At 36.5% G+C, this 25956-nt stretch overlaps 1 protein-coding gene across 7 annotated transcripts in view; it reads right to left on the reverse strand.

The window, feature by feature from the left end:
* Positions 1 to 69: 69 nt before the first annotated feature.
* The window catches only part of NAA16 (N-alpha-acetyltransferase 16, NatA auxiliary subunit), a 78914-nt gene continuing 53027 nt past the window's right edge, over positions 70 to 25956 (reverse strand). For 4 of the 7 annotated variants that reach the window (XM_055703325.1, XM_055703324.1, XM_055703328.1 and 1 more), the window contains 11 exons: positions 13712 to 13784; positions 13269 to 13438; positions 12772 to 12924; positions 10733 to 10861; positions 9946 to 10159; positions 7075 to 7268; positions 6239 to 6347; positions 5632 to 5730; positions 4911 to 5054; positions 2135 to 2232; positions 70 to 1866 (listed from right to left, as the gene is read on the reverse strand). In XM_055703325.1, the coding sequence (XP_055559300.1) occupies positions 1666 to 1866; positions 2135 to 2232; positions 4911 to 5054; positions 5632 to 5730; positions 6239 to 6347; positions 7075 to 7268; positions 9946 to 10159; positions 10733 to 10861; positions 12772 to 12924; positions 13269 to 13438; positions 13712 to 13784 (1584 nt within the window). In that variant the 3' untranslated portion in view covers positions 70 to 1665. Of the gene's footprint in view, positions 1867 to 2134; positions 2233 to 4910; positions 5055 to 5631; positions 5731 to 6238; positions 6348 to 7074; positions 7269 to 9945; positions 10160 to 10732; positions 10862 to 12771; positions 12925 to 13268; positions 13439 to 13711; positions 13785 to 19298; positions 19339 to 25956 lie in introns of those variants that run through there. The other 3 variants (XM_055703326.1, XR_008731142.1, XR_008731141.1) reach the window with 3 other exon arrangements.

The raw sequence follows: 25956 nt of genomic DNA on the forward strand, positions 1-25956 counted from the left end.
AAAAACCTAATGGATGTGATGGGCTGAAGTTTAATGTCCATAAATATGCAAAAACTCCAAACGAAAGGCAAGTGTGTACAAAATAATTTATTACAGCATAACATATGTTGGCAGTATTTTACAGTGAGTTTTCCATTCAACAATTTTGAATCTAAACAGATGACACACAAAGGAGAATTTTCATTAGAACAGTTTATTTGTCTTAATAAAATCCCCTCTTCTTGAATGTATATTTGCCTTTGAGGGGCTAGTTAATATTACTGAAATTATTTACATTGCAGTGAAATAAAAACAAACCAGGATTGAATGATTCCATTACAGTTTCCAGGAAACAGATTTTCTGTACAAGCCACAGTATAGTTATGTTTTGATAGCAGTTCTTACAGAATGTAAAGCTGTCATATGTAGCCATTTTGTCCAGCAATACTATGCTTTAAATAGTTATATTAGATTCAGACTTCCATTTTGATGTGTTGTATATTAAATAGTTAATGCACCAGAATACAAAGTAAGAAAAAGGTTCATTATGGTTTGTAGTCAGCCTCTTTGTGCTCCCTTAAACAGTTTTTAATTGTAAAACACACTCCTCACTATTTGCTTTGCAGCACCTCAAGCAACAGTATTTAGGCATGAGAAGTACTGGAGTATCAGCCGTAAGTGGACAACTAAGACTTTTAACGGAGGTAATACATTAAACTTACCGGTGAATTTTTATGCTGTAGAGAAGAACTGTATTCCCCATTACTGTACCTTCTGCGTTTGCCCAAAGTTGGAGCAGCTTTTTCAACTTAAGTGTCAGTAAGTGAACAGATGGGGGGGAACCAGAAGGAAGAGAAGGAAGGGGAAGATGGACACAGGACAAACAACAATATCAAGTTCATTATGTTTTCTTAGGGAATTGCTTCTGGATATTCAGAAAAGTTAAACTGACCATAAACTTAAGGAAACAATAGCTATGGAACACAAGGTAGATAGAATAGTTTTCAAAAAGCCTTAAGGTGTTTTTTTTGTTTGTGGGTTTTTTATTATTTTTTTTAACACACAGACCTAATCTTCATATCCATCAACACTGGTTCCATATAAGACACACACCTGACAAAAACATGCAAACCCCCAATGCTTTCAATGTCACTGTGCTTCAAAAGAAACCAAACTGAAGGAACAGAAAGATAAAATAAAATGAAAATAAAACCAAAAAAGCCTAAAGGACAGTAAAAGACGAAGAGGGCAATTCAAGCAGCACTTCAGTCTTAATCTGCTAAAAACGCTCAAATGATAATTTATTAACAAGATATGATCACATTTAGCTGTATATGTAATGACACTTATGTGAAAGCAGTCTTTAACATCCATATTTTTTGTGAGGGAGGGCTGATGGATTATTAAAAGACTTAAAACTGTACAAGTATAAACATGAAAAATGCTGATTAGGATAATGTTTACATAAATATTGGCAGTTTTTGTTGGGAGGGAAAAAAAAACCAACTAATAGCATACTCCATTTCATTTAACTATCCAAATATTTTGTTTTATACCTGTTAAAGATATTAAAATACAACCTGGAAAAGTAACCCTGATCTGTATCCAGCCAGCATGTAACGAGTCAGAGTTTTGTATACATGTGTGCATGTAGGTATACACACACACGGGCTTGCACACACTACTTCAAATTTCATTAGACAGCAAATCATGGTTAATGGCTGTATGATTCACAGATGCAATGCTGCTATCATCCTCGTTTGTGGCAGGCATAAAGGCAGACGTAAAAGGAAACAGTTTATGACATGCTGCTTGATATTCTTCACATTGAGTGTGGCAGCTTCCAAAACTGCCATCAAGCAGTGCCTCAAAAACCTTTGTTAATGTCTAGAGAAACAAAAGTAACAGTTAATATATGTGATTTACAATTATTTTATTACTAAAAAGATGTACTGTTAAACAATACTAATCTCAGCAAACACAGGTTCTCTGTTGGTATTCAGGTATCTTAGTTACTTCAGGGAAAAATCTGAAACCTTGTTCTTCCAAATAACATTAATTTATCATGATATATGAAGCACACACATTACCCTGCAATTAAGTATACATTCTTTAAAAGCCCACATTTTTTAGCTTTAAATACTCTATCTTTTACCTTCACATTTTTGTCTCTCATGTTTTTATCCAATCTAGTAGCAACAGCAATTGCTTTTTCTTGTCTTGATTTGTCCAGGAAATACATCATCTTTGCACCTTATCACAAGAAAGAACACAACATTTACATAACAGAGTTCCTAAATGTAGTAATACCACATACACAGACACACAGAATCCAAAAACTTACACATCAATGTGAATTAGGATTTCTTACAAGGTTTAAACAACCCTATTTTCCTCCCTTATTTAGAACTTAGAACTAACAGAACTAAAGCTATTTTGAAATGTATTAGAAGCGTAAGGACTGAGTAACACCGATCTGCTTCTGCAAAAGTGAAACGCCTCACTCTACTGAAGACCTGTCAGCCAAGAAATACACATTAAAAGTATGTTGATGTCAGAGTCCTTCAAATCGGCAGGCTAAGTGAAATCCATCCTACAAATGTAGAAGTGAGTAAAAGACATTTCCTCAGAGATACTCTGAATTCCTTTGAAAAGTATTGGATGTAAGTGAACAGTACAGGTACTAAACAACTGTGGAACACAGTCTAGAAGTAATTCAGACCAGTATATGTCTGTATGGCAGAAAGTAAGGTCAGGCTGGGCTACTAACCTGGAGCTGAATGAAATAGCTTAGGTACAAGGAAAGTGTAATGCAAGTTTGGTGCTTTGCCTGGACTAGACTGCATTGGTGACAAGCAAAACACTGCATTAATGTAACTATGCAACTTACTGGGCCACAAGCAGTTTATCAAAACCAGTCTGGGCATCTCTGCAAAATACTGTGTTGCTCCTCATATCACAGCTGCCTTAATTTAAAATCTCACCTTAAAGAATATGTAGGCATTTTGTACACTTTCCTTTTCCCAAACACAAAGCCCAGACACATGACACCTCACCACATAATCTACTACAAAGCACAAGAAGATTAAGAAATCATTTTACTGACGAAGTTAAACACCCACATTCTGAGTGTATTGTCTCTTCCTGCTCAACATATTTCCCTAATTATTAAATTTGTTTTCCTAATTAAAGAAAGTTTCCTAGTTCTTACTGCTTTTTTTTAATCCAGAAAGTTTCAGAGAATAAACTGCTAGACTGAATATATTTGGGTTTGAGTCTTAAATGTCAAAAAAATTAAACTTAAGCTAGTTACATTTGTTTAAAGTCAGGGAGACAACAGTACAGAAACTGAAAAGGTATTAAAATTCTGCTTGCTCACTAGCAATCATTTTAAGTTAAGAAAAAACTCATCTGTACTCTCAGATTTCCGGTTTAGGTCTTTCAGATCTTTACCTTTTCAAACCTGAATTCAAGATGAGTTTCAGAAGTTACAAACTGTACAGTAGATAAGTCAATTGCTTCAAACGAGTTTCCGCATAAAAAGACGACAACACATAGGTGAAGACCTAAAGCTACCAAGGACATGTCTATTGTTAGTTCACTCCTGATTTCACTTTAAAATCCTGATCTCTACGTTTGTTCCCACTGCCTGCAAATTGATACGCTGTTGGATGACAGTCATCAATGGACCCTAAGGTCTGTTGATTGACCCTAAGGAGCTTTCACATTTTTAAGCCTCTCACCTCCACTGAATGCGGATCTGCCTGCTTCAAAAGGGTCCCTGACATCTCGCTAACATGGGTGCTGCCACTGTCAATGATCTAGCTTGGGTTCTTCTCAAAGGCACTAAAGATGTAGGCAGTGTGAAGCCAAATTTGGAAGTATGAGTCTTAGCCTGTAAAATTACTATGTCAAAGTGACTATATATACACTATTTTCCATAATAATGGAGGACTAGAAAGTAGAACCTGGAAAACATCCAGTTAGATGCCCAACAATGACAAGAGTGAAAGGAGCAACTGCCTGCTGAGATATCTGTACTTGACTTCTTGAGCCTGCTCACAGGAAAGCTGTGCCAAGTATTTTTCTCAAGATGCTGTCCTGAAACAGGGATGTTTTAATGGCCTCTTAAGTTTGGGGCTCTTTAAGTTACCTAACCTTCCTTTAAGAGAGATGAACAATCCTCTGAAGCTAACTTTCTCCAGTAATTCTGGACAGACCACAGGTAACTTTTACCAACTAGGTGAGATTAGTACTGTTCTAAGTACTTTGCCTGATAAATCTACACCTATTTTTGCTTCTTAACTGCTGAAGTAGTGTTTTGGTTTCTCCTCTACTAGCTTCTCTGGTGACATCAATTTTTATCCCAAAATTTTCTTTACTCAGTAGACATGATAAATTTAAATTCCAACTTTCCTTGACTTAATTCCAGCAGCTACTTCTACACAAATAGTGTAAGTGTCACATTTCAACATATTCACAGTTGACCATGAAGCAGAAAAGCAAAAGTAGCATAACAAGCTTGTCATGGTCATGGTATTTTTTATTGATGTGACAAAGCTATGAATAGGAACAGAGACATTCCAGCTGACAGGAAAACAGGAAAAAGCACTGCTTCTAATATATAGGATGTTCTGGTTTCTAAGTGTTTCAGAACTAGAAGCTCCAACAGGAGGAGTAACCATGCTTCCATACTTAAATAACTGTGGTGGTTTGATCACACTTTTTGGAGAAAAGCAGCAAGTTCCTTATGCATCTAATAAAACAAGTAGATGAGCTTTTTTAACTTGGTAAAAGCAGTCGGAAAAAAACCCCACAACGTAAACATGAATTTCTGCCTCATTTACATCTGATTTATGGACTCCAGATAAAGATTCTGGATTTAAATCACTCAATCTCCTTTTCAAGAGCACTAAGGAAGTTACACAAACCTGACAGCTGGTGCTGAATGGAGGTAGCATTGTGTTTGAGAAATTCTTCATTAAAACTTTCCAAGTTTTTATTAACAAAGATTTTCTGCATTTCTTGAGTTAGGACCTTGCTCACAATTTCTGGGAGGTTACTATGGTCAGATACTAGAAGGAGGAAGGTAAGAAGGAGAGAAGCAAAAAAAGCCATTTAAAGACCTGTAGAAGACAGTGTGAAACCACATAAACATCACTGCTAGAATTCCCATTTTTAAAATTTGGGCACAGAAAGAAACAACAAATCTCAGTTCAAAACAGGTAAACACAAGCATTACCGATGCATTTATAGATGAGACATTCATAAAGGGCACTATGTAAACTTTCTGCTGCAAGTTCACAACACATACTTTGCTTCAGTCAGAATCTTTCTCCCATATCTGCCACGTATTTTCTTAAAACTTGAGAATTTCAAGAATCTTTGGAATACCTACTCCTCTGTGAAATCTAGCCAAAATGAGCTATTGGGTCCACCTGGTGGATTAACAGAGGAAGGAGTATAATATAGTACATGTACAGTACCCTGCATAGCACAATCTGTGTTTTCTTGCGTATTACCATAGAAAATAAACCATTTATTTTTATTTTTTTATATCAGTTTGCATTTCAGAAGTATTTATGCATTACAAAAATACATAGTTATGTCCTTGTACAATATAACTTCCTATATCTATACATACATACATACCAGCTTTAGAGAATTTAATCAAGCACTCATGTAGCCATGGGTTATTACTGTTGATAGCAAAAGCTCTTTTGACAGACTGTAACATTAAAAGAAACTTTCCTGTGGGAAGGAGAAAAAACAAAAACATGCCAAGATTAAGAATACAGAACTTTTCCTCTTTATATCAACTACTGTTTTCTTTAGTGAATCTAATACAAACATTAGAAACATCAATGCCTACACAGAATTAGAAGAGAGATTTATTTTTCCCCATCCAGACTGCTTAATAAGATAGAAATGCCTGCTGCTCAGACAATGGCAGCACTGCTTAGATGATATTACTACCCATTTGGCTTTGTTTCCCCCTACATAATTGAAGATCACACTGCAAATATCTTTTTACAGCATTTATTAGTATATACTACAATCTATATTGCTCTTAGGTTGTTTGTTTTAAGGGTGGCTAAACATAAATGCTATTTCCCCTATTATTCCTGGATATGATGCAAACCCCAGCTTCAGTAAAGTAAATATCTATTCCAGACCATTTTCAGCTACACTCAGATATCAGGCTGCAGTGAAGAGTTAACATTTTGTAGAGCAAAAATAAAATTAAGCAGTACTTTACCTTTTCTAAAGTATATTTCAAATGCTAATAAATGTGTTTCTATGTCATCTCCAATAAGATTCTTAAGTGGTATAAGGAACTTAATGGCTTCTTCTAATGGATTTTCTACCTGTTTTAATAAAAACACAGTTAAAGCTTAAAATAAATGTTAAAACCCCCACCAAGGGTAGTTTCTGCTACTCAGAGCATTTGAATAATCAGAGGCCAAAAGTGGACTGTAGATAGCTTTCTGAACTAAACTGAGCCACAACATTTGTATTTAAACACCAGATTTTAAAATGTTTACTCATGATTTCATGGTGACAAAGACAACTTCATTCTAACTCTGGCACTGCTTATGTAATGTACATGGTGATGTAACTTAGCATTTAGGAAACAGTTAAATATGACCACCTTAGACATCAAGCTTAAATTTCTGAAGTTACTGTGATAAAGGAGATAGCCTACAGTTCTCTAAGCACAAAGAACTCAAGTCTTCAAATTTTTTGAACAGCCATTAAATTTCTGTTAGTTTTTCCTCTACTCACTGTAGGAAAACCAGATTTCTTCAGGCAAGAACCATCTTTTTGTTCAATATCTATTTTAATGAAGGATGGCCTACCGTTTGAAAGGACAAAATTTAAAGAAAGTAACAATACCAATAATATAGAACTTTGATTTATCAGAGTAAAAATACTGCTTTTCTTTAGTGTAACTAGAGTTGAACTACAAAAAGATATCTTCATGCTAAAACAACCTTATAAAAACCCCTGCATTCTTTAAGAACCTGATAGTAATGCCATATTATAGGCCTTTTATGATAATCACATGAATTTAACAGGAAAGACCACGCTCACCCTTTCCAGTTTTTCAGGAACTAGCTCTTCCCTGGGTCCACTTGTTTCCTCCTCCTCTTCATCTCGTTTTTTCTTTTGATTTTTTTGCTGTCGCTCTCTTTCTGCATGTTTTCTTTCCTCTTCAAGTTTTGCTTTCTTCTGTGCTCTTCTTTGCTTACTAAGCATTTTCTTCAGTTCTTTGGCTGAGAGATTTTCTACAGATTAAAGGTAACAAACAGATAATTCATATTAACAGAGTATTTAATTAAAAAACTCGTCTCTCTCAAACAACACTCAGACATGCCACTACCTTCCTGCCCCACATCAAAATGGCATATTTTACAGCTATTTCCATAAGTATCAGCCTTGACAAACTATCATTACTAAATAGTCCAACATTACTACTAGATTACTATTTACAGCATAGCACAACACTTGATCTTGCCTATTTTCTCTTACATAGTTGTCAGAGAAACCTCAGCTATCTTAAAAGTTAACTACATAAAGTTGCTGCATCTATGACATGTTTTACCTTAAAAAATGGACAATGGTTTTCAAGGGCAATACTAAGCTCCTGTATTGACTGTAGCTCAGCTTCCTTCTAATGCTAACTAGTAACATCCAGATGGATTTACACTCCATCTTAAAACAAGCTTGTTATATTTCATTGAAGTGTCTGAGTAATATACAGCCATGATCACTGCACTGACCTTCTGCAAGAGCCATGGAATATCTATATGGATGCAAGCAAAAACTGATACTGTTTGGGGTGAGGAGCGGTAAAATATTCTGGAATGTATTAGCAGGATCATTATATGAATCTTAAGGCTGCTTGCTGTGTTTGTATTTTTAGACTGGACTGGCATTTAAAAAAAGCACAAAGGTTAAACAGTTGCGTGAAAAGCAGAACACAGAAAACACGGTTTCCTACAGGATTACACAGAAGTAAGGAGCCTTCAGCCTTTCCATTCACGCCTTTTTTTCCTTCCCTGGTGTCCCACTGACCTGACAAGTTTAGCCAGAGTAATACTGTAATTTCCACTGTTTACTGTGGTGTTTCACTGAAACCAGGATTTGTGCTGATAACATGGCAAGGAAAAGAAGTGTGGGCTACTGAGGGACTAACACATCTTTTTTGTGGCTATGGCACCATGACCTCTGTGCTGGGGCCACCCACCATTCTGAGACAGGGAAGCAAGTAGAAGCAAGCATTCTTTTTACCACATTCGTACAGTGCTGCCTTCCCCTGTGGATGACCCTACTGAATCCCTATGTACAGCAGGCAAATAAACGAACATCAATTCTTACGTTCTTCTCTTCACCACCTCAGTTTCTATGACATATTGCTACCAAGACCCTCTGTCACACACAGATCTTACATTATATACAGAAACAAATTAAAATTCAAGACAAAAAAAGATGCAAGTTGAACTGTGCTGTGAAATGGGCCTCTGTTTATATGTACTTCATTATACACAGGCAGATAGGGAAAAACGTATTATTTACCTGTCCTGGTTTCAGCTGAGATGGAGTTAATTTTCTTCTTGGTGGCTAGTGCAGTGCTGTGGCTTGAATTTGGTGTGGGAACAATGTGGTCAGGGGTTTTTTAGTTTCTCAGGCAGGAGGGCTGGAGGGGCACAAGAAACTGGGAAGGGACACAGCCAGGTCAGCTGACCCAAACTAGCCAGAGGTATTCCATACCATGGGACTTCATGCTTGGTATATAAACTGGGGCGGTGGGGAGGTTGGCCAGGGCTGCCACTCAGTGCTCAGGGACTGGCTGGGCATCGGTCAGTGGGCAGTGAGCAGCTGTATTGTGTGTCACTAGTTTTCTTTTTTCCCCTCCCTTTGGATTTCATTCCTTTCCCCTTCTCCCTCCTTTTTGTTATAACCGTTACTGTTATTATTATTGTTCTTTCATTTTTATTTCAATTATTAAATTCTTCTTATCTCAACCCTCGAGTTTTACATTCCTTTCCAATGCTCCTCCCCACCCCCCGGGTGAGGGGGGAGGCAAGGGAGCAGCTGCATGGTACTTAATTACCAGCTGGGGTTAAACCACAACATCACCTCTGAATGAAAGGTAAGATTGTATTGACAACATTAAGTAGCATTTTCAGTTTAATTTAACTTTTACTCCCATTGTCAAAAATTCTTCCCTTTGCAAAGAGCTAGTCATTAATTTAGCCCCTGCCCCGTTAGTCGAGCCTCTGCAATGCTGCGATTCCACTAAAGGAGAAGCAACTATTTATCTTACAGAAAAAAACCTCAGAACTCGTTTGTCATTGTAGCCTCAGTTTTCCAAACCACACCCCACTGGTTTCCTAAGAAAATCCACTTCCCATTTAACACTAGTTTAAAATAATTTCCTAAATGTATCAATTTTGCTAATACACTTATCCATGTATTCTTTGGTCCTGAAGTTACATGAAAAATGATAAAATATAATGCAGTGTTAACTAGTATTACTATGCAATAAGTTAAATACACTAGATCAAGATTAAATTCTTACAATTCAGACTGATTTCCCCCAAAATCTATCCATTGTTTCATAATTAATCTGTTAATTAAATTTATCTTTTGTTTAAATGAATACATGGCTGAACTGAATTTGATTTTTCCTCTTAATATTCTGAAATGCCACTCCTCCCCAAGTACTCCAACTATAGCTAGGTTCATTTGTGTACTAGTTTAACAATATGATGAGAGGAGAACAGAGAGGAAGAAAGTTGTAGGATGTTATCTATGATCTCTTTTCTGCAATCAAATCATGACAGAAAAGAGGAAAAACTTGTGTATGTTACAACTCATTCATCCTATAGCACGTAGCTTAGCTTAATAAGCTTTTTACATGTGTCATACACATGTGAGCCTCCATTATGGTCTAGATACCTGAATTCACTTCTTGTTCTTTGCTTTCATTGGTAAGAGGATTATCATGGAGCTTCAAGTAGATTTCAATTGCTGATCGAGCAGCCTTGAAGTAGAAGGCATGTTTCCTGAGCACATCTTCTAATCTCAAAAGGTCTACATAGGCACGAAGAGTCATCTTTCTCATGCAGTATGTGTGGAAGTCAAATTGGTCATCCGTTATCTCAAAAAAATGCTTCAAAAGAAAAAACATACAACTCTTATGCACTTCCCTTGCTTAATTTATTAATCTCCACCTAATCAAAAAAAGTTACAAGTGATGTATCTACAGGCAATTTTAACAGGCATAGAAATAAATATCCCTATAATACTGACTGTCCAAGAGAACCTGTCAGTAGGGGGATGAAAAAGACCCAGAAAAATGGAATTTTGTAAACAAAAACTACAATGTGATTGTTCAAAGACTTAGGCACTCTTAAAAAGCCAACTGAAATGTAATTGTTCCGATTAAAAAAAACCAAACAAACAATTGGCAGAAGACCACACAAAGTTAATGTACAAATAGTGTATAGTTTGGAGACATGGCATTGTACATTGAATCCTCTCCACTTCAAATAACCAGTTTTCACGTAATAGCCAGGCAGAACATCTTACTTATTACAATACATCAAATATTAACCTGTTTTTAAAAGTCATTGTACTATAAACTTTATACCCAAAGAAAATCATGCTGATTACATCAGCAAGTGTCTTCATTACCATATGAGAAATACAGGGAAACAAACTGACAGCGTTTGCACCTACTTACCCTTTCTACTTCATGGCATTTTTTCAAGGCATCACCATACTTCCCTAGCCTTTGATAAGCTGCAGCACATTCGGTCTGGAACCACATACACTGCATCTCATTTAGGTTTTCCATAGCAGAAGTTCCTTCCTGAAACAAATATTACTATCGCTTTTTGACATTATACTTTACCAGCTGCTTCTTTCAACTATGGCTAGTTTCAGGCCGTTAGTAGGAAACAATCAACGCTTCAACTACTTGGAACACAATAGAAAACGAATATAACCACCCAGCAACTAGGAGTAATACTTGTGATACCCTATGTTCCCCAAGATAGAAAAGAATAGATTTAAATTGTTTAAAAAAAAGAATTATCTGAACAAGATTAGTGTCTCAACAGATTTTTAAGATTAACTCATGCTCATATAAACAATCTTACTTTCACAAATTGGAGGCAGAAAACAACACTATTTTTACAAACCTTGACATTCAGCAAATAATTTCCATTGTTTTTCCTGTCAGTTAAGTGGCATCTACTAGTCTAAAAACTCACCAATTTACTGCTTTATCATGTAGTATGAATAAGTTTCTTAGAATTTGTTAATCTAAATAAATGTAGTTATAACTTCATAGTTTTGCAAGAAAAAATCCTAGGATTTATTCTTCGAATTTTCAGTGCTCCAGATTAAGAATAAACACATTCCACATATCATGAATGCTAGCCACCATCTTTTCAGAACAGTCTTTATAACTAGAAAGAAAACCCAGTTCAACTCACAACACTTAGTTATTTAGGACCAGATTTATCCTATCTTACCACAGATATCTACGCTAGAGTTCTGTATTTCTTGCTCTAACACTTCTGGCAAGCATACACGACAAGCTTTAGTTATCAAATTTTCAATCATTCCTAGAAATATCTAGGAAGGTCAGATTCACTTTCAGTTCTTTTCACACCTAAAATTAGAAAATATTAAGGAGCTCAATTTATTTATGTGCTTCATGAAATCCCACCAAGTAGCTGTCTTCATATTTAATTACATAAATCAATATGGAAATCTGGTCTTTATGAATCTAGATTTTGTTTAATGTCAAAAATATACAGTTTTAAGTGCTTATCCCATCTTTTAAGGATAGGATTTGCTTTAACAATTTTGTCTGTAGTACTAGCTTAAAGGAATGAAATATTCAAGTCCAAATTAGTTTTTGCTAATGCTAAATCACAACAAATACAGTGAACATTCCTGTGCAGTTAGCTCAGATGGTATTACTGGGAAGCAGCAAGTTTTGCAAACAAGGTGTTCATCGGATGCATTTCCAGAGATATTTAGAAACATGGCAATAAAAAAATACTTCTGGACAGCTACCTTTGAACAACCAATTTTTCCAGTATTTACTGGGTCTATACAGCTGGAGTACTGCATCCAGCTCTGGAGCCTCCAGCACAAAAGTGACATGGACTCATTACAGAAGGTCCAGAGGAGGGCCATGAAAAAGCAGAGCACTGGAGCACCTCTCCTGTGAAGACAGGCTGAGAGAGTTGGGGTTATTCAGCCTGGATAACAGAGGGGTCCAGGAAACCTTAATGAAACCTTTCAATCTATAAAAGGGGCTTGCAAGAAAGATGGAGAGAGACTTTTCACCAGGGCCTGTAGGGACAGAACAAGGTGTAAGAGTTTTAGACAAGTAGGTTTAGATTGGATATAAGGAAGAAATTCTTCACTGTGAGGATGGTCAGATGCTGGCACAGGTTGCCCAGAGAATGTGTGGATGCCCCATTATTGCAAGTGTTCAAAATCAGGTTGAATGGGGCTGAGAGCAACCTAATTTATTGAAAAGACATCCCTACCCAAGGCAGGGCGTTGAACTAGATCATCTTTAAAAGGTCACTTCCAATCCAAACCGTTCTGTGATTCTAAAGTTATTTACCATTAAGTGTAAGAGCACTATCTTAAAAATGGACATTAATAAAAGATAATTCTTGTTTTGCTCAGAAGTTACGAGTGAAAAAAAATGCCAGCGGCAAACAAAATCTCTCTTCGTTAAAGCAGTATACTTACCCTCGTGAATTTAGAGCACATCTCCTCTGCATCCTTCACCATATTTGCTCGCAGCATGTACTTAGCACACTTAGAATTGATAAATCTATCTGCAGTATCCAAAGACTGTGCTTCATCCATCCATTTGGCAGCTTCCTTGAGGTTACCTACATGCTGTTAGGAAGAAATTAAATAGCTTTCAGTATAAAATCTGAAAAATCTATAGTTACTGGTATTTCTCCCTCAGAAGTAACAAAAGGCAGTATTATTGTTCCTTCTCCCCTGCCCACAGATTTTTTCAGAATGACAATTTGCTGTAAGTTGTGACTTGCTTTGCAAAACCTAAACAAAAGGGTTTTCATTTTCTTCCTGACAGAATAGCACCCCAAAAGAAATCCGCATGAAAACCATGCCCATAACCATTGCTAACTGAAATACTATCCACAAATTTATGCCAGTTTGACAAGTTGGGTTTTTTTATAAACTAGGTATGCCACACGTCCAAACTAACTTTTTACCTTGTAAATTTTTGCTTTTAAATAGAATAGTTCTATTAATGTTGGAGTGCTTGCAATTGCAGCATTAATGTAATCCAAGGCCAAAGAACACTGGCCAAGTTTGTCAAAGTGCTGTGCCAGGAAATAACGAACCCAAAGCAGTGTTGTTGGGGGCTCTTTCTCTCCGTTTTCTGCAACAAAATGGAAAAAGTTAAAATAACCACTGAAGTTGAAGACTGCATTTGAAAAACAAACAGAAAAAACAAAGCTTGGAAAATTCAGGAAATATTTTCTGTAATGCATTCATTCATTCATTTTCTTATTACAATTATTATATATTATATACTACAAGGTATTACAGCTATTTTCTTGCAACAAGTATCAGTACTTCAACAGTTCTTGGTAACTGCCACGAACAGTATTAGTAATTACAATGTAATTAATATAAGACCTTAGACACTTACCACATGTACTAAAAAGGTCACAAGTTTTCAAAGAGGCTTCATAACCAGTAACAAGTTCTTGGATTGTAGAAACCTGCATATGAAAAAATATCAATGCAAATTATGCTTTACCGTCATGTTTACATAAATTAACACACTGTAAAAAAATACTTGAGCAAAATTAGAACTATAATAAAATTAATTTGGAAAAAATTGGATGTATCCTTATATAAGTTTATCCTTATATCCTTATATATATCCTTATATAAGTTTACTTCAGCTTTCACCTTTGATCATGCATTTTAACTTGTGATACGGCAGGGAAACAAATGTAATCTTTGGCAGCTTATGGCAGAAAGTAATCAAGTACATTTAATTAGTATCCTTTTTAAGCTGTATTTGGGAATTTTTGTTTATCTTTACTATTAGTTTTCAAGTGTCCAAACTGAGCCAACTGAAGAAAGATGCTTTGGAAAAGACTGCATGAACTTCCCACAACAACGAAGATGCAGAAGAGACTTCTGTGGTTTTCTGGCAGGCTGATATGTACTATTAAAGATTTAATTTTTGTGTTAAGAAGGTATTGTTTGATTAGAATATGGGCTGCAACTTTTTACATAAAAATCTATACATTGATTGAAGGCTAATACTTTCTGAAAACAGAACTTGTCAATAATATTGTTATTCATTCCAAGGCTTGAAACTCAAAATTCACCCAGACAATTTTAAACTCACACTACACAAGTTTGATATTTATGATACATACAAATGTTAGCATCCGTGCATTTCACGACAGTGAACTATTCCAACACCAGGTCCATGGCTTACAAATGCCACATATTTCTAAGCATTTTATGAAATGCCTAACCTGTTTTGTAGCTACATTCTAAACGTGCCTGCCATATCCAGCAAGTAACCAGCCTCTTACAGAAAAAAGAGCAATACTAAAGAAATAAGATCTATGTATATATACCCAAAACACAGAAGGGACTTAAAAAATAACATCTGACTGTAAGCATAGCAGGATAATAGCTACACTGACTGATCAGGTAAAACCTACAGACGGTAAAAAAAAAAACCAACCACCTAAACCTCAAATGGTTAAAAGTAAGATTATCCTACATTTTAAAAAAAGCTGTTTGCAAGAGTAAGATGAAAGAAATACTGCGGAGAGACAGCAAAATTTAAAAAAGCAGGATTTGACAAAGCATGCATTCATTTCAAGATATACTTTGGGAGAGGAAGAGAACAGAACAAACCTTGTTCTAGGAGATCAAAGTATACAATTTGAAGGATACTACTTTATTTAACCTAAATCAGCACAACAGGGAAGAAATGCCAAACATTTTGTTTCAAAAACAGCAAAGAAGGTGACACGCCCAAGTCATACACAGCCAGTGTAAATGTCTCAAAAGTATATAAAACAAAACCACACATATTCTGTTTGGAAAGCTCTGGGCAAATCTCATAAAAAATGGTTTCTGGTAAAAAAACCTCATCAAATACAATATAAAGTTTCTAGACTTCAAATAACTACAAAGTGATAAAGGAATGTAAAGAAGTCACAAGTAAATGGACCAAGGCAAACAAATGCATTAAGCTGTTCTCTGGCCTCAAACACCTATTTACTAAAAGAAACCAACAACCTCAGAAAAATCTTTGAAGATTCTCTTCTCTAAAATGAGTTTAAATTCAGAAATTAACATCTGCTTCAGGCAGCAGGCTTGCTGTATATATGAGCAACAGCATGTTATTTCCTTGCTGCTTTTCACTGCAACATCAAGGTTGATGTCCCCCAAAGTTAATCTTATCTGGCTGTTAGTTAACTCAAATTCCTTTGAGACTAGCCATCTTTGCTAGACTGCATGTGAACTGTGTGTAAAGGGGGAAAGACCCCATTCTCTTCTTCGATAAACACACCCCATCATAACCAAACTCCCACTACTGCACACTCTGAGTACGGCTTCATAGTTAAGACAAAGACTGTGCTTCCACCAAAAAGAATGGCGCCACCATCTCAGAGTCACATGTGCCTGGTCCCTCCTTTGGGTCAGGACTAGTAGCTGTATCCAGGGTTACAAGTAATTTACTCCCTGCTCCACCTCAGTGTACAGATGCCAAATTACTAGTTCTGTCATCAGGTGGAGGTGGCAGTGGATAGACCTGGGGCAGCGTAGTAGTAAGAAAGCCTCTCTTCCTAGCCGGAGGGTCTTCAACCAGCTTACAGCAACAGCAAAATCAAATCCTCTGATCTCGAGGTCATGGAGAATACCAAACCATACCATGTTTAAAAAGATGCCAAGTTCTCCCAAATTCAGAACTCTGCAGTGGTTTTGGCTTCTACAGTCCAGGAAAACACAGTGGAATTGTCATTCTGAAAACTACTTTGAACAATACATGTGGAAACAAGTATTCAGTGAAAGCAACACCAACAAAAATAATGCAAATCAGGTAGTTAGGTTATTGCAGAATTTCTTGATGAAAATGACAGTATTTTTGTTTCCTGTAACTATGCAGAATCTTTTTCCTCCCTTTTTATGCTTGTGCTTCAATCTCTCGCTAGTAATTTTGGAAAATAATCCCAGGTTCATGTGCTGCTTCAGGTAACAAATAATCTGGAAATATGAACTCTTAATTTCTGTGTCCATATTAACTGCAAGTTTAGCAGCAAAATCTGTCTCTTGGACTTACTACCATCTATTATCTGTATTCCAGAGTCATCACTGCCATCTTAAAGGCAGTATTAGTTTACTATTTCTGAATGCTACAGCATTCTTCACGAAGATCACTTTACAATTTCTAAAAATCAAGCTGAGGTATCTGATACTGACCATGAGTTAATTTCAAATGGTATTCTTCTAGGCAAAGTTTCACTTATAGCCTTGCCATGGATCTAAAAAAGCTTAAGGTATTACAAAAGCATAGCAGAAGTCATTAACAAATCTCAGGTTTTGTTATAACAATGATGGAGCCAATTCCAGAACTGGGCCCACTGGTTTTAGAAGCATCTTAAATAACCAAAATTCAAACCTCAAACCTTTTCACAGGTCACTACCTACAACTTTAATTTTATTACAAAAGAACAATGACCTAAGAAGCATGAAAGTAAAAGGGGGAAATGGGCTCTACTCTTAGCACAGACAAGTGAAGTGCTCATTTTCTCTTCTATACCTTATATGTTAAAGATTAAAATTGCTCACAAACGAGTACAGATTCCTGTCCAGTGTAATAATCTGGAGAGTTAAGAAAGTATCTTCCACTCTCTGTACTACTTGAAGCAAAGACTGCACAAAGGCCAGAATGGTCTTTATTTCCATTCCTGTGCAGTTTATTTCCATTGGAAAGGGTAGTTTCCCAAGTAAACTTGAAGTAAATGCCTTAAAATGAGTATCTGAGAAATACAAACTGAGACGGGAATAAATATCACGCATACACATCTTAATTTATTTTTAAACTGTAATCAACAGGAACACAATTCACTTGAACCCCAATTCTGAATTAATTTTTCCTGTGAACATGAGTTTTTTACTTATCTGATTATACCGAGAAATATTTTGTATCCTCTTTTGTAAGGGACAGCCTAAGGGAAAGTTACTGTTTTCCAGGTAAATGGCTGATGGCTAGAATTGTTTTATTATCAATTTAGCCAACTGTTTTATCATCACTTGTAGCACCTGTGGGCCTGTCATTAAAAGGAAATCTGTACTGCATGCTATGCCATGTACCAAGCAACTCCTGCCACAGAAATTTTTCTTCAGACAAAGAGCAAAAGAGGGCTATCAGAGATAAGAAATTAATACGGGGGTCCAAAATGGGATGTTAGGGCTACAGTAGCCTAAACCCTAGTAAGATTTTTTTTTTTTTTTCTATACTCCATGGAGGAGGTAAGTTGAATGGAATGACAAAGGAATAAAAGTAAAGCAAAAAGCAATACAAAAAGGCTTTTAAGAAACATATATAATAAAGGTGAGGTGAAAAACATAATGGAAGATGAAGTCAGCAGCCCACTAGCAGGAAAGCAGGGATGCAAACCCTTCAAATAAGAGGTTCAGACTCTCGGGTTCATTTCTGTGGAAGTTAAATTACTACACTGATAGTATAACCTATTATTAAAGCAGTTGGGCAAAGTATTTTATAATAGACTTGTGTTTCAAATACAACCTTCAAAACACTAATACTGTATCTCCTTCTTCAATGAAACAACTGCAAGAAAAGGAACTAAACTATCAATACCAATCATAGAGAAATATTGTAATGTACTATAAAGTTGTCAGACTCAAGCTGTATCAATAACCTTTTCCTGTTAAAGGATTCAGCTTGTTAATTTATCAGTCACAGTCACTATGTTGAAGTATTTTTTTCAGTTTCTGCCATTATAAATCAGTAAGAAGTTACTAGCACTGCCACTGCACAGATTAAAAGCTACTGTAGGCAGTTTCAGAAGCAATCCATATGTTTAACACTTGGCACAGGTTTGAGCCCCTATCTTTTGAATTCCTGAGAACCTGTTTAGTATTACCTGCACTGTTCTCAAAGGCAAACAAACAACAGGGAAAGTTTTAATACTGCTACTGTGATATAAAGTTTCAGGGGACATCCATAAAGCTGCCCAGTCAAAACATGCTACTGACCTGTACAGATGCAACAGTCTTAAATTAAGAAAATTTAGTTAAGCATTAGTGCAGAAGAATCTTCAGGCAAATCCCAGAAATACGTTAGAAAGATGTGCTCTAGTATGTGCTTTTATAAAAAGATATAACTGTTAGAAAATTCATACATATTTAACGCTACTGAGACACAGGCAAGGAGTATGTTTTCTTGCCTTGAACACCACCAGAAATGAAAAGGAAACAAAACAGCGAGAAGAGTGAAAAGATAGAAGAACACATTACTTGGCACAAGTATGTTCAGAGTGACGTTTAAATCACTAAAATGGCCTATCATTGTGCATCAAATGGATCACTTCTGGGAATTAACCACACAGTGGGAGACTGACACTTTAGAAAACCACTTTAACTGTTTCCTTATGGAATGCCTAATAATCATACATACCAGAAGCTAAGCAGTTGTACATTGCTTGGGTTTTTTGTTGTTGTTTTTTAAAGACTAAAAGGTAGCTATTCACAGTTCTGCACTGCATCCAGAACAATTTTAATTATTCAGTTACTTTAATGAGACTTTTTCTTCTCCTTCAAGCAACTGCAACAGTCCGCTGCAACCTAGTCTAAACCAGTAACTTCTATCTTTAAGAGATGATGATGCTGCCGCCTCAGAAAATAGTCCAACCTCGCCTCAGTGTCAAATCTGCCAGCTTCTGAAATTTCAGTGTCTGAAACTGCACCTTGTTCTTCAAACAGAATTCAGTGGATGCTACAAATCTGAGACCCACATGACAGAGCTGGAGACTTTTCCATGTGAGAACACTAGCTAATTTCTTTCATAACCTTCCTTCCACAAAGGGCTAGAGGAGAAAAATTAGTTAACAGTTCTTCAGCTTCCAGTAGATGACCCAACTAGGCTTCTCTTAAGAAAATTCTGAGTATTTACTTCTCAGTAATTACAGCAGATAAGTATAAAAAAAAAAAAAGAAATTTCACAAGAATCTCACCTACTCAGATTCATCTGTCTCAGAAAGCTCTTGAATTAAACTGTAAGAGAAGGATGACATAGAAGGATCATTCTATATTCAAAAGCCATCTAGTATCAGTACTTGTACTAGAGAAAACAAAGAGCTGAAAGCGTGGGTGCTTCTTATTCCCCACATACACATACATAGGCTTGCACAAACACACACCTCCTTTGAGACACCCAATTCTGAAGCAGCACATAAAACCTTCGGTTGCAGGAAAAAGATTTGTAATATTCAGGAATCAGAACTGCCTTGGTATTACTGAGCAGGTATCTTCCAAACAGTTAGCAGTCTGAAAGTTCAAACACTAACTGTATTTTGGCACAAGTACCCAGTATATCCCATACATGCATTCCTTTTGGACGCAGTTGTTATATGGAGCATTACCTATCTGAACTTCAGTTTGCAGACTATTTTAAAGACAGCTGTAGCCCTTCCTGAGAAGGGGCTGGGTTGCTGCCAAACTTTTCTCCCTCCTTCAAAATAAGGGAGTAATTTCACAGAAACATCTTCTCTTATATTAGTGAAGCACTTCTGCTCTAGCAAAAAAAAGATGTCTACTGCAGAAGGGCCTGAAAAAGAGGGAAAACAGCAGGCAGAAGGGGATACCCTTCATGAACTTGATCATATTCTACAGGATGAAGGTATTCTGTGCTGGAAATGAAACAGGATGCTTCTTAAGACAGATGTTCTCAATTCTGGAATCTGACAATTCGGCTCAAATGTCAGACAGCTGCATTTTCTTATGATTCAAAGTGTCAGCATGGGTGGTCTTCACCACTAGGAAGCTTGATTTCTCAGCTGGTTCTTAAGATCTAGAGTGGTAAAAGGCTGCAAAAACAACCAGCAAAGGTAATACTTCTGCACATTTAATTTTCACTTAATGGGAAAGGATGCACACAAAAAAAAAAAAGCGCCAACAGACAAAAAAAAGAAGGAAAAGAGGAAAGGGAGGGACAAGGAAAAAAAAAAAAAGAAGATAAAAGAGCATGCATTCTTGCCCTTCAAAGAAAGGTTATGCTGTTTGTCCTTGAAACTGAACAAACTTTCTTCTTAAATAGAGATTTTTCCACAGTAGTTTATTTCCTGAAGAAAACTTGTTTCTTGCAGGTATTGCGCATGGTGCTGACAACAGTGGCCTGCAGGTCACAGAAACTGATTCCAAAGCACCCCATGGCTTGCCATCAACAAATCAAACATCTCTGAATGAGATGAGAATGTATTTGAAAAACCAACTCCTAAAGATAAAAAAAAAAAATATCTCCTTTAATAGCAGAAAAGTATGTTTCAAGGCTGAATAAATCAATCCCTTTGTTTTCATCTCAAAGTACAATTAAATTTTGACAGTATTTCCCATAACCAATATTCTAAGTAGTGGTATTTGAACAAAACCTCTGGTTCCCTGAGTAAGAACAGTATTCTTTATTCAGGAGAATGGGATGTAGTTGAGTTTGACACCACCTTTCTAGCACAGCAGAAGAGGCATCCACTAGACTTGGTAAGAATCCTTATGTCTGTGCGAGAAATTAAAAAACAGTCGTACTTTTCAAAATATCTAGAAACCACTTGTGAATTGCTTTGCTACAGAGTACCCAAATGAAACTGCTGTCGTGCAACTTCAAAACCAGTCCTCATCATCTAGAAAAACGGGATACCTCAAGACTGATTGACAATCTAAGCCTTTCAACAGCAGCCCAGGCAAAGTGTTTTCCTTGGGCCAGAAGAAAACCTTGTTGACATTAACAGATAAAAGTCCTTGTTATTAGTTATTAGGAGTATCTTTTACAAGACAGAAAGTACTATCTAGTACACACCCTGATGCAATACTCTAAATGCCCCATGGGAAATGGAGCAGCAATGATAAAAACAGTCCATAAGAGTACTACATCAATACTTGAGGCCTTTTCTATGAGATTGTACCTAAGAGAGAGAGAAGCAGCTGCTGACAATGTGCAGAAGAGGTATCAATGGACCCTGAAAAGTATTTATGAACTTGGTACCAAGTAAATTAAGATAGAAAAAACCAGAAAGCAGTTGCTGGTTCAGTTCTGGAGAAGGCCTTTGATGACAGCATTTCGAACAGGGTTTGCAGCTTTTCTGCAGTGCACTAATAGTACTAAACCACCCCTTTCTTGAGTTGTCTCCAGTGTGAGTCCATTTCTGAGACAGTGGTAATCATTCAGACAGGCACACAGAGCTGAACCCACAAAATAAAGAGGAATACTATAAAGAATTGGTTCCTTGCTTTTCTTTTGAAGCTATGCTCTCCACACCATTCTAAACAGAACCTTTCCCAGCAACAGCTTAGGACTGAAAAAAGCTCTGATACAATGATGGCACAAACAAGAGCATCTTCTAAAGTAATATTTCTTGAATAATTCAGATTCAAAACTCCCTTTGCTCACAGAGGCACCTTCACAGCCTCCCTGAAAAGGATTACTTGATTACTTGTGATGGATGAGACATACAGCTTGGCAAGGAACTTGTACCCCCTTCTCTAGGCCCCTAGAGACACTGTACAGGAAGATCCTGGGTTCAGAGCCAATTAAGCTCTGCCCATGTGGTGAATCTGCAAACTAAAGTCCCAACTCTACAAACACAGATGCTTATATGTGAACTTTCAGGCCTGAGAAGTATTTATGGATGGTAGCAGAGGCAGCACATTTCTGACGATTTATTGTATCTAGCACAGCCCCATCATGTGATTAACAGTATTTCAATCCAGGGCAGCACTCTGACCATACCTTTCAGGATGGAAACACTGATGGGAAGGAAGTTTCAAAAAAAAGCAGCTGCCAATAGACTCAGAAAGACAAAAAGCTCAGAAATTCAATTAACCACATCATGGAAAAAAGGGCAGGTGCGAGGGAAAGGCAGCTACACATTTTAAAAGAAGTTTTTACTACAGCCCAATGAAGACAAGAAACATCTTAATCTATAGCCAAGACTTAATCTATAGCCAAGAGGTGATTTCGCATGAATTGAGATTTGGTTTTTAGAGGCAGCAAAGAACAGAGCATGCCAAACACATGAGCCAGCTGGCACACTTATACTGCACAAAAGGTCTGAGTTCAGGCTCTTCCAGTGTATCCACACAGGAAGGTGTATATGGGCAGCCACCTAAAAAAGTTCCATTTCCAATGGCTTACTATAAATCTATCTAAAAGGATATCTAAAATCACATTTGTAAGCTTATACAGATCGCAGAAGTGTTCATCAAGGTGTACAGGGATTTTTTAAGGCACTGTTCCTCTGTTATTTAAAAAATGTCCCAACTAGCTACTTTGAAACTTAAGATACTGACACTCAGATTTATGATGTATAAAGCAGGTGGTGTAGGGTATGCAAATGACTCAGTATTTCCAATTTTACTCAAGGCAGCTACACACTAACTTACTTGCAACAACTTCCTTAGTCTCACTTGAAAAGTTTCTGCTCCACAGCTTGTTATACAGCTGATAAGAGATTTACGCCATCCAATAAGTTATGAACCACAGAACAAGTCCATAGAGACTACTCACATAAAATACTCCAATTGTGACAAGATATTCAGCCTCATACAGAGAATTTCCATTGCTTACATTTTAGTATATGGCTAACATCTAAATTAATCAATTAAAAGTTATTTTACCACCTCATGAAGCAGCCTTCAACTTAACACAAGTCTCCTTAAATTTCTTATCTATCTTTAACATACACAGATGCCAAGGGTTTTTTTCTGTAAGAAGCCTTACTATTTTGTATAATACTTAATAAAAGTGTTGATTTGAAACTAACAGCTGTTCAGATGTAGGTGCATTTCTGTTTTTAAGTTTATTGAGCTGAGCCATCAATACTCACTCCTGCTTCCCTAAGAAAAGCACTGGTAAACGTATGCATATGCTATGTATGCATACACAGGGGAAGATAAAAATCTGTCACTTGCACTAACACACACATCTTAAGGGGAAGTTCCAGTCATTTTAAATTGACCTGAATTAGAGTCAATGACCAAAAAAAATAATCAGTGGGTTTTCATTCAGATCTGTTCCTTGAATTCAGTCTGCTAAGCAGCTGCACAGTCTTGCACCCCTTTTGGTGGAAACCTAGATATTCTACAACTTCAAGTAGCCATTATAACACCTTTCCAGTCAGCTTGCATCCAACCATCTTGACGCAGCTAGTAGAAAATTTCTATTAGTTACTTTTTTGTAAAGCTAATTCTATGGTATCATGGTTAGTCACTAACTTCAGCGTTTCTCAGTCTGATAGCTAAGCAGACACGATTCTTGGGAATTCCACCAAAGAGGTACCAGCTTCTAAGATCTGGCTAGCCACAAAGCATTAACTCTGCAGTACCTTTTTAAAACAAAACAGAATAAAAAGAAAAAAAAAACCTAACCCATTCCACAACCCTGGAAAGTTACACATTTCTTTTGTTCCCTGACCATCTAAGAAATCAGTTACATTTTGAAAGCAACAGAGAAAGTAGCCTTCTATTAGATATGTTTCTTTACAGCTGATTTACACTCTAAGGAAGTTCATGTTTTGGTTTATTGTGTATTTTCATAGAAAGAATGAGATACAAAAGCTTTATTATCTTTTCAGATTTTTCTTTACACTTACCTCCTTACAACTAAACACCTCCATTAATGACTTATATTCACTTTCAAATGTGAAATACGTTCACTGCAGTGTCAGATATACTCAGAATTTAAAATGCACTAAAAATCAAGCACAGCTAGAGCTCCTTACTGCCTTGGATAAGGTTTGGAGGTGTGCCTCATGACACACATCAACTCTAGTAAACTGCAAGTCTTCATGAATGGTACAGCTGCATTGCAGTAAGTTTGTGCGTAATCTGTACACACTTGACTATATATATACACCATCAAATCCTACTCTGATTTAGCATCGGAAGATAATGCTAACTTGCTGTGCAAGTGAAGATTACTGCTGCTGTCCATTGCTGCTAGCACTGGTAACAGCTACTCCCGAAATAAAACAAGTGATACTTTTTTCTAGTGTCAATACCATCGATGAACACACAAACTATCTGAAATACTAAACTCCAGAAGAAAAAGCTTGATCCATTTATCTAAATCATTTTAGCTTGTATTTGTCATTCAAAAAATACCACGGTATTTAGACACTTGCTCAGCTGAAACAGCATGATTTCTTTTTTAGGGCATGCTATGTACTAGCATAATGAATTTGAAAGTTTATAGTACAAGTAGCATTTGAGAAGCACTACAACTGTTTTGTAAATTTTCACTGAACCATGCAACATTTCTAGTCATATGTGACTGTGTTAACCAGTTTTTGTCTCAAAAAGCTGCACTGGAAACATATTTTTGTCCCATATGTAACGGGCTTTGCACTTGCAAGCTCTTTCTTAGAGAACTCTCAGCTAGGGAAGCCTGCTCGGTACACCAGCTTTGTAGAAAGTACAATACTCAGGCAGAATGGCAAACAAGTCCCAGGAAGAACATTCTTCATAAAAGACTTTACTGCTGCTTTGGAAAGGTCTAGTACACATATGCTTACATATTGAAAGTACAACTGCACAAGCTCCTTTAGAGCTGTGCAACAGTATTAGAAGTACAAGATCAGTCTCATGTTAAACAAACCAAACTTTAAGTAGGATAACTATAAATACAACAGTCAGCCATGAATTTTAAGTGCTTCAAATATGACAAGTTGAATATTAAAACAACTCCTTTAAGATTATTTTAAAAGAACACTCCTTGAATATCTTTATAAACAAACTGTTAGGGCATCTATTTGGGATGGAAAAATATAGGATTCATCCAGACTTGGAAAGGTGGTCTTCAGGGAGATTGCTAGGAAGAGTCATAAATGCTCAAATCTTTTCCATGAAATATAGCATCTTTCCATTCAGAAAGTAATAAAAGTAGGACTAGAGTAATTAAATATTTTTTCAAATTCAACTACACATCTAGCTACATTATCAACCCAGTGAAGTTTAACTTCCCTCAAAAACTGAAGGAAAGTTCAGTGAAAATGTATATTGGCTATAGGTGCAACAAATACCCTGCCCATAGTAAAGATACAACACCTAAAAGTACAAACATTAGCATTCAGCTGTGTCATAAATATTAACTAACTTGACAGCTATGTTCATATCAGATTTCTACATAATTATCTTTTTCACAAGTGAAAGCTAACACAGATTAGCTGTTTACAAAACTGTCAATGAGACACAACTGGAAAACTTTTGTGCAGAACCTAGAGTTCAGTAGGACTGCAACACTGAAGTCAGACCAGATTTACTGTCCCAGAAAAAACTCTCCCACAGTGGTCAAGCTGCAAAATGTACAACACAAAATTTTTAAGTTTCTTTTCTGATGTTACACTTCCAAACACTGATCTTTCACTGCATTTTCAAAATAAGCTATAGAAACTCAACACAGCACTCTACTACTGAAGCCTGCACATACTTAGAGCTTACAAATGTATCTGTTATTTCCAATTACACACAGAGAGACTTGTAGAAAAAGTGCATTGCTTAAATGTGTTAGACATTTTTCATCTAGGGATTAGCCCAAAAGGATAAACAGACTATAAATGGGATATTATTCTTACCCAGACATAGTTACAGACATGACGGAGCCTTATGAAACACTTTTACAGGCAG

The sequence above is a fragment of the Falco cherrug genome, chromosome 2 (assembly GCF_023634085.1).
Source record: "Falco cherrug isolate bFalChe1 chromosome 2, bFalChe1.pri, whole genome shotgun sequence".
NCBI classification, from domain to species: Eukaryota; Metazoa; Chordata; class Aves; order Falconiformes; family Falconidae; genus Falco; species Falco cherrug.